At 38.1% G+C, this 12,871-nt stretch overlaps 2 protein-coding genes across 2 annotated transcripts in view; both read right to left on the bottom strand.

Moving 5' to 3' along the window:
- LOC148736964 (uncharacterized) overlaps positions 1-5,021 on the bottom strand; it is a 30,607-nt gene extending 25,586 nt beyond the window's left edge. Inside the window, exon 1 of the mRNA XM_088749217.1 lies at positions 3,508-5,021. Within this exon, the coding sequence (XP_088605343.1) occupies positions 3,508-4,774 (1,267 nt within the window). The 5' untranslated portion in view covers positions 4,775-5,021. The remainder of the gene's footprint in view (positions 1-3,507) is intronic.
- On the bottom strand, positions 27-3,304 carry LOC148736965 (uncharacterized). The gene has a single exon (XM_088747578.1). It carries the CDS (start codon positions 3,109-3,111, stop codon positions 166-168), a length of 2,946 nt encoding a protein of 981 aa, XP_088603704.1. The 5' UTR covers positions 3,112-3,304; the 3' UTR covers positions 27-165.
- Positions 5,022-12,871: the final 7,850 nt, after the last annotated feature.

The raw sequence follows: 12,871 nt of genomic DNA, 5'->3' as shown, positions 1-12,871 counted from the left end.
AATTAGAAAGTTATGATGATGATGACAATCTTTAATGAGGAAACTTTTTCACTAAAAAGTGGTTTACAAAAAGGACCTCGAAAATTAAAAATTAAAAATTTACAATGAATAAAAATGCTAAAAGATGCTAATAAAAGCTAATGTATCTTATGTGTAATACAAAACTTAAATCAATGAATTAAAAATCTTACGCTTCAAAATATTTACATTATCAGCGGCTCTTATAATTTTGTCCAGCGAGTTAAAATCACTTACAGCATGATAGCCAGTTCTTTGTTTGCCCCAGTTTCTTTTAACGGATGGAATTTTGAGGTTTGCTTTATTTCTTGTGTTGTAACTATGCTGTTCTTGCTGAGTGACTAATGTTAGTTCGTGATGCGTGAGATTATTAAGACATTTATATACATGTACGCATCGGCGCTGGAAGCGCCTTTTTTCTAGTGTTAACCACTTCAGTGTAGTTAACGCATCAGACGCAGAGGAATACAGTGGTCGATCTAATATTATTTTAGCCGCCTTATTTTGAAGCACTTGCAAACTAGACATTAAAGTTACATTATGTTTGTCTCCCCAAACTAAATCAGCATACTCGAATAAGGGCATAACAAGGCTTTTATAAAAAAGGATGCGCGCCTTAAACGGTAACAAATGCTTAATGCGTCTAAGTAGGCCAAGCCTTTGATTAACTTTCCCTGCCATGTATTCGACATGATTTGTCCACGAAAAATCAGACGATATTAAGATTCCAAGATATTTAAAACAAGTAACATTGTTTATACAATGATCAAAAATTGAAACAGTTAGAGCTATTTTCCTCTGTAACTTCTTGTTACTGCCTATGAGCATGCATTTGGTTTTGTCCAGATTCAGTGTTAACTTATGTTCATTCAGCCATTTCGCCACAGCCAGGAGGTCTTGGTTGAGCTTTTCAGTCAGCTCCTGAGAGGAAGACCCATAGCAGTAGATCACCGTGTCATCTGCATAAAGTGATGCTTGACAGGCATCTAGAACGCTTGGCAAATCGTTAATGTAGATGACAAATAGCAGAGGACCCAGAATACTTCCCTGAGGGACCCCATGGGTAACTGGCAATTCATCAGACAACTCATTCCCACAACATGTACGCTGTTTCCTGTCAGTAATGTAAGAGCGGAACCACTGAAGCGAGTTCTCACATAAACCAATTTTGGAGAGCTTGCGTAACAAAATCCGATGGTCCACAGTGTCGAAAGCCTTGCTTAAATCCAAAAACACGGCCCCACACAGTTTACCTTGTTCCATGTTCAATAAGACTTCATCAGCAAATGATGTCAAAGCAGATTCAGTAGAGAGCCCCTTCCTGAATCCAAACTGTTTCCTTGTGAGAAGGTTGTTAATTACCAAGTGCTGGTACAGCTGGGAATGCACGGCTTTCTCGAGAATTTTACTGAGTGTCGGTAAAATAGAGATAGGTCGATAGTTCGATGCATTTGACCGGTCGCCTGATTTAAACAAGGCTGTAATTTTTGAGCATTTCCACAATTTAGGAAATTTACCAGTAAGAATCGATCGATTCAACAGCTTAGTGATGGAGGGAGTGATTGTATTAGCAGAGCTCTTGAGTAGTCTAGCACTAATTTTGTCCAAACCAATTGCTTTATTTGTCTTCAAAGAGGTAAGCTGCTGAAACACAAACGATTCCTCTAGTTCAGTTAACTGGAACTGAGACAACGGTTGTTCTAAAACCAAGTTGCAATTCGACCAGGTAGTCGTTATTTTGTCAGCTAGGCGCTTGCCTATGGATGCAAAGAAGCTATTCAAAGCAACAGCAATGGATTTGGAAGTGGTGTGCTGAATGCCATCGGAAATGATGCACTGAACCTTTTCTGAGGATGAATTACGATTGCATGCTTCGTTTACAGCTTTCCACATTTTGCCGTGATCTCCTCTGGCTTCCTCGATCATTTCGCAGTAATATTTCGACTTAGCAGATTTTACTAAGCGGTTTACTTTGTTCCTCAGTTTCCTGTAAGTGTTCCAGTGCTTTTCTGAGTTCGATTTACGTGCTTTACGATGATACCAGTCACGATCTCTCATTGATTCGCTAATTTTGCTATTCATCCAAGGAATAGGTGTTCCCTTCACACGTCGTCGTTTGACAGGTGCATGATCGTCTGCAACTTCTGAAAACAGTTTGTTCCAAGTTAATAAAGCGTCATCGATATTGTTTTCATTGTCAACGACGTGCCAAGGAACATTCCTAAGATCTTCGTTAAATGAATTCGCATCGAAATTCTTGTAAGAGCGATACTCAAACATTCTTGGATGTGCTTTTGTGTGCACACCAGTCTTTAGAATGCAAAACACCAGGTAATGGTCGCTCAATGGAAACGGAACAACACCAGATTTTACAATACGATGTTCATTATTGACAAAAATCAGGTCAATCAAGGTCCGTGAGGTGTCAGATATTCGAGTGGGCTCTTTTATCAGCTGTGTGAAGTCAAAAGCGCGCGAGAAGGTGAGAAGTTGTTGTTTGTCTTTCTTGGGCAATTTTGAATTAGGCATCATGTTTGCGTTTAGATCTCCTAAAATGATCACATCCGATTTTTCAAGATCAACAGCAGGCATACTATCTCGCAGAGACGAAATAAAAGTGCAGAGATCGGCATCTGGTGCTCTATAAGCGCAGCATAATAACGTTGGCTTACATTTATCTCGAGTTAACTCAATCCATAAACATTCCTGTCCACCAGTATTGATATCATTCCGCAAACGAAACGCCAAATCTTCTCTTACATACATAGCAACTCCGCCATATCCCTCTTTATTGCCAGTGCGATCTAACCTTATGCACACAAATCCAGGGAGTTTTATTTCAGCATCACTTGTTGAGGAATCCAGCCAAGTCTCGGACAGAGTTAGCACGTCAAAAGTTTTGTTGTTAATTCCCTCAAGACGCAGAGAGTCGGTTTTGTTTGCGAGACTTCGTATATTCAAGTGAGCAATCTTGAGACCTCTAGTGGACTTGATATCAGCAAATGTCTGGTAGCCGGGATTAATCTCAATGTCACCAGCAAGAGCAATAAGAGTCAAAGCAAAACAGGCACGATGAAAAAGCTTACAAAGCATAACACTCTTCAGTCGTCCATTAGACTCTTGCCTCCGGGTCGGTTCGTTTCGATGAAATGAAGCACCAGCAACTTCAGCCCTACAATACGTCTGGGAAACAAAAAACGTCTCTCTATCGTTAAGCAAAGTGTTCTCATATACATCTGAGAACCTGAAGAACTCCAAAGTGATGTAAATACAGAGAAACACACATTAATTTGCGGAGAGCTTGAAGCCGCGTCCGAACGCCATATTTGATCATGGACCATATGATCATGGACCATATTATCGTTAAGCACAAGGCATTTGGAGTAAGAACCATTAAAAAATGCACTATCTTAAATGAAGAATCGCGGACACTTCGTCGTAAAAAAATATTACGGTATATTTAGTATTCACTTAGTTAATTTTACTCACAAAAAGTGTGGGAGTTTCCTGTTCGTTGCAGTATTGGAATTTGAGTTGAAAAAACTCGACCCGTTGTAGAAAAGGCAGGTGTGATGATAATCGAGCTGTATAAATCTGGAGTGCTGCAGGAGCCATTTAGACATTTAGTGCAACTGCAGTGTTTACCCATGTCACAGAGGGTATGATAGACTCCCCTCGTGAAAGGTAATGAGTTGTAAGTAGGAATGAGACTTCCACAGCATCCACCATTCCCAGAACATATGACCCCACCCTGAGAATTGCTAGGCCAGCTTCTTGCCATGTGACATGTGGGACTGTCGCACGTTTGTGTACAATCGATGGCGTTACAATGCATCCTGCACTTTTGTACTCCATTGCTGCAATGCTGTTTTTTACACTTACTCCCGCTGCAGTTTAGTTTACATGTTTTAGTATCGCAAGTTTGTTTACAATCTTCTTCGCCACATTCCAGATCCATTGCACATAATTCTGTTTCATTATGACACTTTTGTAATTTACACTTTCTCCCACTGCAGGTCAGATTGCATTTTTCAGCGCCGCAAGTTTGTTCACACTTCCCTTCTTTGCAATCTAGATCCATTTCACATATTTTTACTTCACGAGAGCATTCCTGTTTATTGCACTTTCTCCCACTGCAGTTTAGTTTACATGTTTTAGCATCGCAAGTTTGTTTACAATCTTCTTCGCCACATTCCAGATCCATTGCACATAATTCTGTTTCATTATGACACTTTTGTAATTTACACTTTCTCCCACTGCAGGTCAGATTGCATTTTTCAGCGCCGCAAGTTTGTTCACACTTCCCTTCTTTGCAATCCAGATCCATTTCACATATTTTTACTTCCTGAGAGCATTCCTGTTTTTTGCACTTTCTCCCACTGCAGTTTAGTTTACATGTTTTAGCATCGCAAGTTTGTTTACAATCTTCTTCGCCACATTCCAGATCCATTGCACATAATTCTGTTTCATTATGACACTTTTGTAATTTACACTTTCTCCCACTGCAGGTCAGATTGCATTTTTCAGCGCCGCAAGTTTGTTCACACTTCCCTTCTTTGCAATCCAGATCCATTTCACATATTTTTACTTCCTGAGAGCATTCCTGTTTTTTGCACTTTCTCCCACTGCAGTTTAGTTTACATGTTTTAGCATTACAAGTTTGTTCACAGTCCCCATTGCTACATTCCAGATACATCGCGCATAATTGAACTGCACTGCTGCAATTCTGTTTGCACCCTGTCCTCTTGCATTTCATAAAACAAGAATGATAACTCCCGTTACACTGAATTACATTGCAAGGATCATCATTATTATAATTATTTTCATGACAATCCAATGTGCATATATTTTGGTCGCATGCATTATCGCTCAGCTCAAGGCCTGAAAAAAAAAAAAATTAATAAATAAAGTAACACAAATAATGATTACCAGTCATGACAATAACTATGACAAGAAGAAAAGTCAGGGAAGACTTTCGCTGAGCTAATACAAAGATTAAGGCAAGTGTTAAATAAAACAAGCGTATATGGAAGTGAAGATTGTCACTCATCCAGATTCAATTTAAATGAGTTTTAAATCTTTCTCCGGAATTTTGGTCTTTATTATCAACAGACCTTTCGAATGATACCATCAGGCTTCATCAGTGTAGTTTGTCACGTGGTAGATCACTATCACGTGACAAACGTCGGAGAACGGAGTCGCTGGCCACGCCTCTTATGCAAATTTTGTAGTTCTTAAGCGATGGTTACAAATATTCTTATTAACGTGTGATAGGCCGAAAAAAAAGTCAATCAAGAACAATTTATTTCGTGGTTGCTCACTCATCAGGGGATTTTAATGACAGAATAACGCAGTACCATTGCTTATATACTATACTAATTAACATAATTGATTTGGAGTGAAAAGTGTCAAGTCAGCTGTTGCGTAGGAGGGCTTTCTTTCATTGTCGGCAGGAAGAGACGAGTTCGTTACGCTTGTTGAGTGTGGATAGTTCGGGTCGGCAGGTGATCAGGAATTTCTTTTTAAGGCATAAGTTGCATCGTTTGCTTGACCTGTTGTAGGGCAGGTGTGAAGATAAAATGCGCCAGGTAATAAAATAGCCGATTTCGCTGTCTTTAAGTGTCCGTTGTGTTTACTGAGTTCGGTAGAGTTGCAGTGCTTTGCGTATCGGAAAGATGAGGTGTGGTTGCTGTAAGCGGGTCTTGAAGTCGCTTGCAGTGAGTCCGATGTATAAATCCGTCGATTTATTGTCTTTACGTGTGACGGTAGCATGGTAGATAACAGATTATTGGAGGCAGTTTCCCTCTAGCGGCCATGAGTTTTTCTGTCGGCAGTTGCATTTCTTGTTAATGCGGTTGACGGTAGTGTCGAAGATAACCGATGAGTGGACCAACGTTTGTTGGTCTACGAGACAGAACTGTATTAAAATTCATATGTACTCATATTGAGTAGCCTTAATACTGGTTTTACCGCTCCTTGACTGTAGAGCACTTTTCTGGAAACATCGGTAAACGCCACTTCAATATATATATATTCGAAAACTAGAATTTGCTTTTCCAAAGGCCTAGTTTTGGGATTTTGTTACGGTTTACAGTTGTAGTAAAAAGTGGGCCTTCCCTTTTTTAATGCTCACCGCATTGCTTCTTTGCAATTGATTACGCCACTCATATTAACACATTAAGTATTCTTATCTCTTAGTATTTAGGGTTTATTTCTAGTATTTCCCCCATTGCTTTCTTTGTAATTAGATTTTTTGTTTATTAGCACCAGTTCATTAGTCGTTATCTGTAATTATGCAATCATTAGCACTTCGATCCTATTTAATGCTCTTTTTTTTATTTCAAAAGTTGTAAATAACTGAAGAAGGTCTCTGACCGAAAAGTTTTTTATTAAATTTTTTTATATTTTTTACGTCAGAAGTTGTCCATCCTCGTAATTTTTTAAACTTTAGGTAGCACGGAAAGCCGTAAAACTCTTGAACAAAAGCTCATCTTTCAAACCGGCAGTCTAAATCCCACAGGGATCAACGAACGCTTTTCATTCCACTAATTTATTCGTGTTTTTCTCGTTGCCATGTTCCCACCAATAACGTAGCTCCATTTTCTGCCTTTAAAAGTACGCACAACCCACAATTCCTCTATTCGCTCCGACGAAGGGCTAACGCTGGAAACGTCAGCTTTTGTAATCGTTAAGGTGGCCAATTTACCATTTCAACTTTAGATACGATGAAATATATGAAGTTCATATATTTTGAACTGCGGTATTAGATACGTATGATGCACGATCCTCGCAGTAGATAGCGCTATTTAAGCAATAGCGAAAATCAGACCTGAAAAAAATCAGGCCTGTACGGGATTCGAACCACTGACCTCTGCGATACTAGTGCAGCGCTCTACCAATTGACCTAACAAGCCAACTAGGAGCGGGCCGTTAAGTTGATTCGTAATAAACCCGTGAAAGTGATAAATTAGATACAATGAAATATATGAGGTTCATATATTTTGAACTGCGGTATTAGATACGTATGATGCACGATCCTCGCAGTAGTATCATTTAAGGGCCCCTCCAGGGGGCCTTAAATGATTCTAATTTATCACATTTATTTAAATGATACTAAAATGATACTAATTTATCACATTTATTTGAATGATACTAGTTTATCACATTTATTTAAATGATACTAATTTATTTATTTAAATGATACTAATTTATCACTTTCACGGTGTTTATTACGAATCAACTTAACGGCCTGCTCCCAGTTGGCTTGTTAGGTCAGTTGGTAGAGCGCTGCACTAGTATCGCAGAGGTCAGTGGTTCGAATCTCGTACAGGCCTGTATTTTTTCAGGTCTGATTTGCGCTATTGCTTAAATAGCGCTATCTACTGCGAGGATCGTGCATCATACGCATTTCAACTTTGTTGATATATCCAAATTATCAATTAGTTAATTTGGTTAGGCAGGGGACGTTAAAGAACCCACTAAAGAGATTACTGTGATGTGGCCTGGCCTGTTTACTAGTAATTGGGGGGAGAGCGCATCTGTTAGATTCGCCTTTATTGATTGTAAACTGCTACTAGCAGTCTGGTAGAGTCCCCGCACAGTGTTGTAAACCGCATTTGATCATATCTTCCTGTAATTCAGATAAGACCAAAATAAAAATTGGAAATGGAATGGAAAAAATACGCCGAACCATTTAAAAAGAGGACTACAGATCTATTTGTTCAGCCACTAGAATCGTTTATTTATGAGAGGTTTTGAAAACCTGAGTCCTCGTTGATAAAGCACTACACCGGTATCGCATAGGTCATGGGTTCGAATCATGTATAGGCCTGAATTTTTTTCACACCCTATACTGAGTACTGCTTAAGTAGTGTTCATACCTGCGAAGATTGTTCTCATACTAACATTTTTAACCGAAATTCACATATAGTATTTTCATATGTTCACAAACGTTAACTACTTATTTAGTTATTCCAAAATTTGCATGTCATTTCAAGTGAAAAATTGGTCTTAAAATGTACCATCACTATTAGGGTATTTGCTCAAAAACTTCAAATTTTTATGAAAGACTCCTGAGTTGAATTAGACTTAAAGGTTGGAGTTTAGGAATACATTACCAAATTAGCTACTTGAAGTACATCCCTGAAAATAAATTGTCTTGACTTCCTAATGGAAGTCGATGTTGTCAGCTGTGATGAAGGGCAAACTCGTTTAATTTAACAACATTCTAAGTTCTAGCGCCCTCAGGTGGTTTCACCCATTTTTTTTTTCTCTATTTTTCTTTTTTAATATTTGCGAACACTATTCGGAAATCCATAGGATCGACTCCTCCGGGTATACCTATGATATATATTAAATATCTATTATATATTAAAGAATATAATTCTCCTGAAAACAACTTTTGTACTCACCCACGAGAGTTACTGAAAACATGAGAATTCTCCATAAATGGCAGCTTCTAGTAATCATCATTTTCTTTTCCGTTGTATGGGTTGAGCAGCTGTCAACTGCACCAAAGAAAACCTTTTGTCGAATTTGCTATCGCTGCGGATCTGTCAAAATGTTTTTTGTTAGTGTGAACTGTTTGTGAGAATTATCTTCCCAAACATTTTCGAAAGATCAGTTAGAACCAGCTGCTTTCTTGAAGGCATATGCGGGAAATTGACTATTATGCAAATCATTAACCGTCATATCTTTCCGCTAAAATTTACTCGCATTTCCCCTTTAACCACCCGTTTGAGGTTAGCTAGGCAAAAGAAACATGATCAAAATGAAATTATTATTCTGAGAAACTGTTCCATCCTAATGACTTTTAGAAACCTCTCCATAGGGTTGCACGCGACGTGTAATGATAGAGCAGAAAGTTGTTTTAATTTTTTTGTTTCTAAATGATGTCGCCTCAGGGTAAAGATATTAAGTTCCGTAAGTAGTCATGCTAACAAAAATTAATCAATGGCCATTGCTACACTTTGTTTATTTACCCAGTTTACAAAGATTTAGGTCTTTGTAGAGCTGAAGAATAACAGAAGTGGCTTCGCGATAATGATAAATCCGATATCGATGGAAACGGATCTATCAATGAAGATTCTTTTTCCCTTTATCGATGTTAGCGCATACGCCGGCTAAGTGGTGCAGAACTTTAGACCGTGCCTGTTTATGTCATAATCCACAAATTGTTATGAATGATATATATAATTTTTTTCGTCAATAAAAATTGGGCATAGTAAGTCAAAAAAACTTTGTTTGACTGATTTGGATCGTCAAAAACCAACGGGTTTCTAAAACTTGCAGGAAAAAATCTGAAAACTAGGAAAAAATGTAGGCTAAAAATAATGACGGTGCAGTTGTAAAATTTTTGTGAAAAAGAAAATTGCTACCATCGTGAAAACAAAGAGCTACATCGATGTTCCTATCGCTGTTTTGCAAGAAAGTGTAATTTTGCTTTCGCATAAGAGACATTTATTTAATCAAAGCCTTGGAAAAACCGAATTTTTTTTTTTTCTTTTTCGTTTGTTTCACTTCTTGCTCATAAATGTAAACGGTTTTGCGTAAACGCTGTAATTCAGACTACATCTTCTACTGTAACGAATATTAACGCACACAGTATCCAAAGACTCATAGGATTATAAAAACACTCTAGCTGAACCTAGCTGCCTCTTAGCAAATTTGCTGTAGCATTTGATTCGCCACAAATTTACCTTGCCTGTATCACTGAAGAAGGCTTCGTTGATTGTTATCCTTTGGAAATCTTTCATAGGTCTCACACCAAGTGTTGTTTTGAGCTGGAAACAGCTGTTTATTGCAATTGCAAGCATTTTACGCGGGAAAGGGATTGTCATGCAAGCGATTTACGTCAGTTGTTTCCGCGAAAATAAGACGCAGTGTGCCTTTTCTTGCCGTTTAAAATTGTAATAAAACAAGTAAAACTGGCGAGAAGCTATTCCATAACAGATTTTCCAACTCTTTTAATATAATAACATGAAATACGTGGGATGCATGATGATAAAGCGAAAATTAGATTTTTTTTCTCAATGATGTAGCCCGAGGCTAGAGGTATCAACTGTGGAAGAAGGAAACTGAGAATTCACGCTGATCCAAGTATTAATTACTGACTAGTATTTTTTGTTTATTTACCCAGTTAACGGTCAATTTATTTTTTAGGGCCCAAATGTTTTGGCTTGAGAGAATTACGCAATTAGACTATAATGCTTGTAACAGATCTATCTGAGATTATTTTTTCCCTGTTATGAATTGATACCAGATAAGTGGTGCAGAGAGGTAAAACGCGCCTGATTGTTTCATGCACAAGTGTTTTCAATGATGCTTTATTTCAATCAGTTTTCGTGAATAGCGGGGATAAGAATTTAAGATATGTTGCTTGATTAGCCGTTTTTCTTTCTTTTTTTATGAAAACTACTCGAAATTTTAGCCTCCTTCATTTGTTATTTTCATGACAATATTTATTGCTACATTTACAATGACGAAGTAACATTCCTATACTTTGTGGATAAGAATCATGTATATTATTGTAACAGTGACGATTTCTTATGCTAAAACACGCACATGGTAGTTCAAAATAGTTTTCTGATTGGATCTCTCCTTCAAAATTACGGGTTAATAACAAATAGCTAATAGAAAATGTTTTCGCATTAAAAAAACCTGTTTCAGACCCTAAGGGTTTCTGAAAATTTTAAATTCAATATTCTGAAAAAAAGAGAGAAAGATGATCTTAGAATAATGACGGAGCAGTAAGCACCTCTTGACTGAATAAAATTTCCCATCGGGAATTCTTAGAGCTTCATCAATGTTTCCTGTCGAGCAAATTCGAATAAGTTCAAATGATTTCGATGGCAAAAAATCGGAAATGCTTCTAAGCCTTCCTCAACTTCCATTTGTATACCGGTTTGGCGCATTGCTTCAACTGAGCAGAAGGTGCGTTATTTCCGAACTTTGCTCTTTTGAGAAATAGAAGTATATTTTGCGTGTTTCATAGCCTTCTCTAAATGCAGTGACGGCAGACGAACCCTTGTCGCAGTTCTCACGGATTTTGAGAAGTCTCCCTGGCAGCCCTCCCCTCAGTTGAAATTATTCCTGACAAATACACGCGAATTTACAACAATGCAAACATGTTTACATACTCACACTTAACCAGACCTATCGACCTTGAATAAAAAAAAAATGGGTTTCGGACAACCATTAACAGCCAAGCTGAATGGCATGTACGAAAACTCGAAACAGCAAAACGAAACGAAACAAGTGAAACCACCGAAACAACCAAACGGTAAGACCGAAAAAAGCGAAGCAAACGACAAAAACAAACTATCAGGACGACCAAAAAAACTCAAAACACAGTTAATAACGATAAAATGACTGCGTAAGGGTGTCAGGCGTCAATCGTCATATTCGTCTCGTTTCGATTATGGTCAACTCTTCATCTACCTCGCAAGGCAATTCAATTATCTCTCGACTGTCATTGGCTTGGCGTGAGGTGCCTTGGGAACCCTAAAAAATACTAGTTAGTTAAAAATCACGAATGTGGATGTTGTTAATGAATAATGTTATCTATTTCTTCCTCTCCTTTCCCTATATGCTTTGGTATTCCATGTGGCTGGCGTTCCGTCCCGGAAACTACATAGAATTGTCAAATAGTAGTTTCAACTACTCACGGGGTGAAAAAACAAATAAAGTTTTCGTGAGACAGCCATAATGTTTAAAGGCCTTAAAATGCGAAAGCATATTTGATGTGAAATCTTCATTTACCACGACATTTCAACCTCTACGTGTGTCGATCGTTGTATTGGTTTTGCTTTGGTCATAACGGTTGTTTCGTTTCGCTTGTCTCGTTACAGTCGTTTGCTTGTGGTCGTTTCACTTTTTCCATTTTAGTCGTTTAGTTTTGGTCGTTTCGCCTGTTTCGATTCGGTCGCTTACCAGCTCGAAACGGTGGAATCAGAGCGCGTTATACCTGTAACCTGTGGGTATGACTTTTGCAATAATACTTCGACTTAATTTACTAAATACCCTTTTGCTCTTCTTTACGATATGATGACAGATAAAAGCAAGAATGAACCGAGATTTCTCAAAGATTATTATAACATAGCTTGTAAATTCGTGCAATCAAATTCAATAGCGCGAGCGTGCTTCAATTTTCCATTGTGCACGCTGGTGAAGTCGGCAAAGAAATGCCTCGCGAAAAAGAATTTTTCTCGCGAGTGACTTCAGCATTTTTTCTTAAAAAAAAGAAAAACGGGAAAAACGTCCGCAAAAAAGTTAAACTAGACATGGCAACAAGTGCACAAGCCGATGAAGATCTGCTTACATTTTGTTTGAGAATGGATTTTTTAACTCCCGAGAAAAAAACCAGAGAAAGGGAAAACAAAACAATCAACGCCGGTTTCATCCGATTTCGCAATTCTAACTTCATTTCCACGCATGAATTCACCTGTCAGTTTTTGACCGATCTGAGACAAGATCACTGAAGCATAGCGAAATACTTTTCCGAAACAAAATAAATAAATAACGCATTGAAGGGTAATAAAAGAGGGAATTTCTGCCCATTATACATTATGAACTACAGCGTTGAAAATGTTATAACAATTGGTTCATAGGTCAGCTGTGCGTTCATCGAGATATGAAGCACGCGGGAAGTTTGGAGAGCACTCAAGAAGCTAGAATTTCGCTCAGCTACGCCTCTAGCCACTCTTAGGCATCTTTCGTGCGCTCCAAACTTCCTGCGTGCTTCATATCTCGATGAACGCACGCTGACGTATAAACCAATTGTCAATTGTCTCATACCCTGATAAGACAACTGTGATTTTATTCATATTACTGACTGCAGAACATTTAATCTTAG

This window comes from Stylophora pistillata, chromosome 2 (genome assembly GCF_964205215.1).
Source record: "Stylophora pistillata chromosome 2, jaStyPist1.2, whole genome shotgun sequence".
Lineage (NCBI taxonomy): Eukaryota > Metazoa > Cnidaria > Anthozoa > Scleractinia > Pocilloporidae > Stylophora > Stylophora pistillata.
Note: the sequence above shows the minus strand (reverse complement) of the source record. Positions and strands in the feature narration are given on the sequence as shown.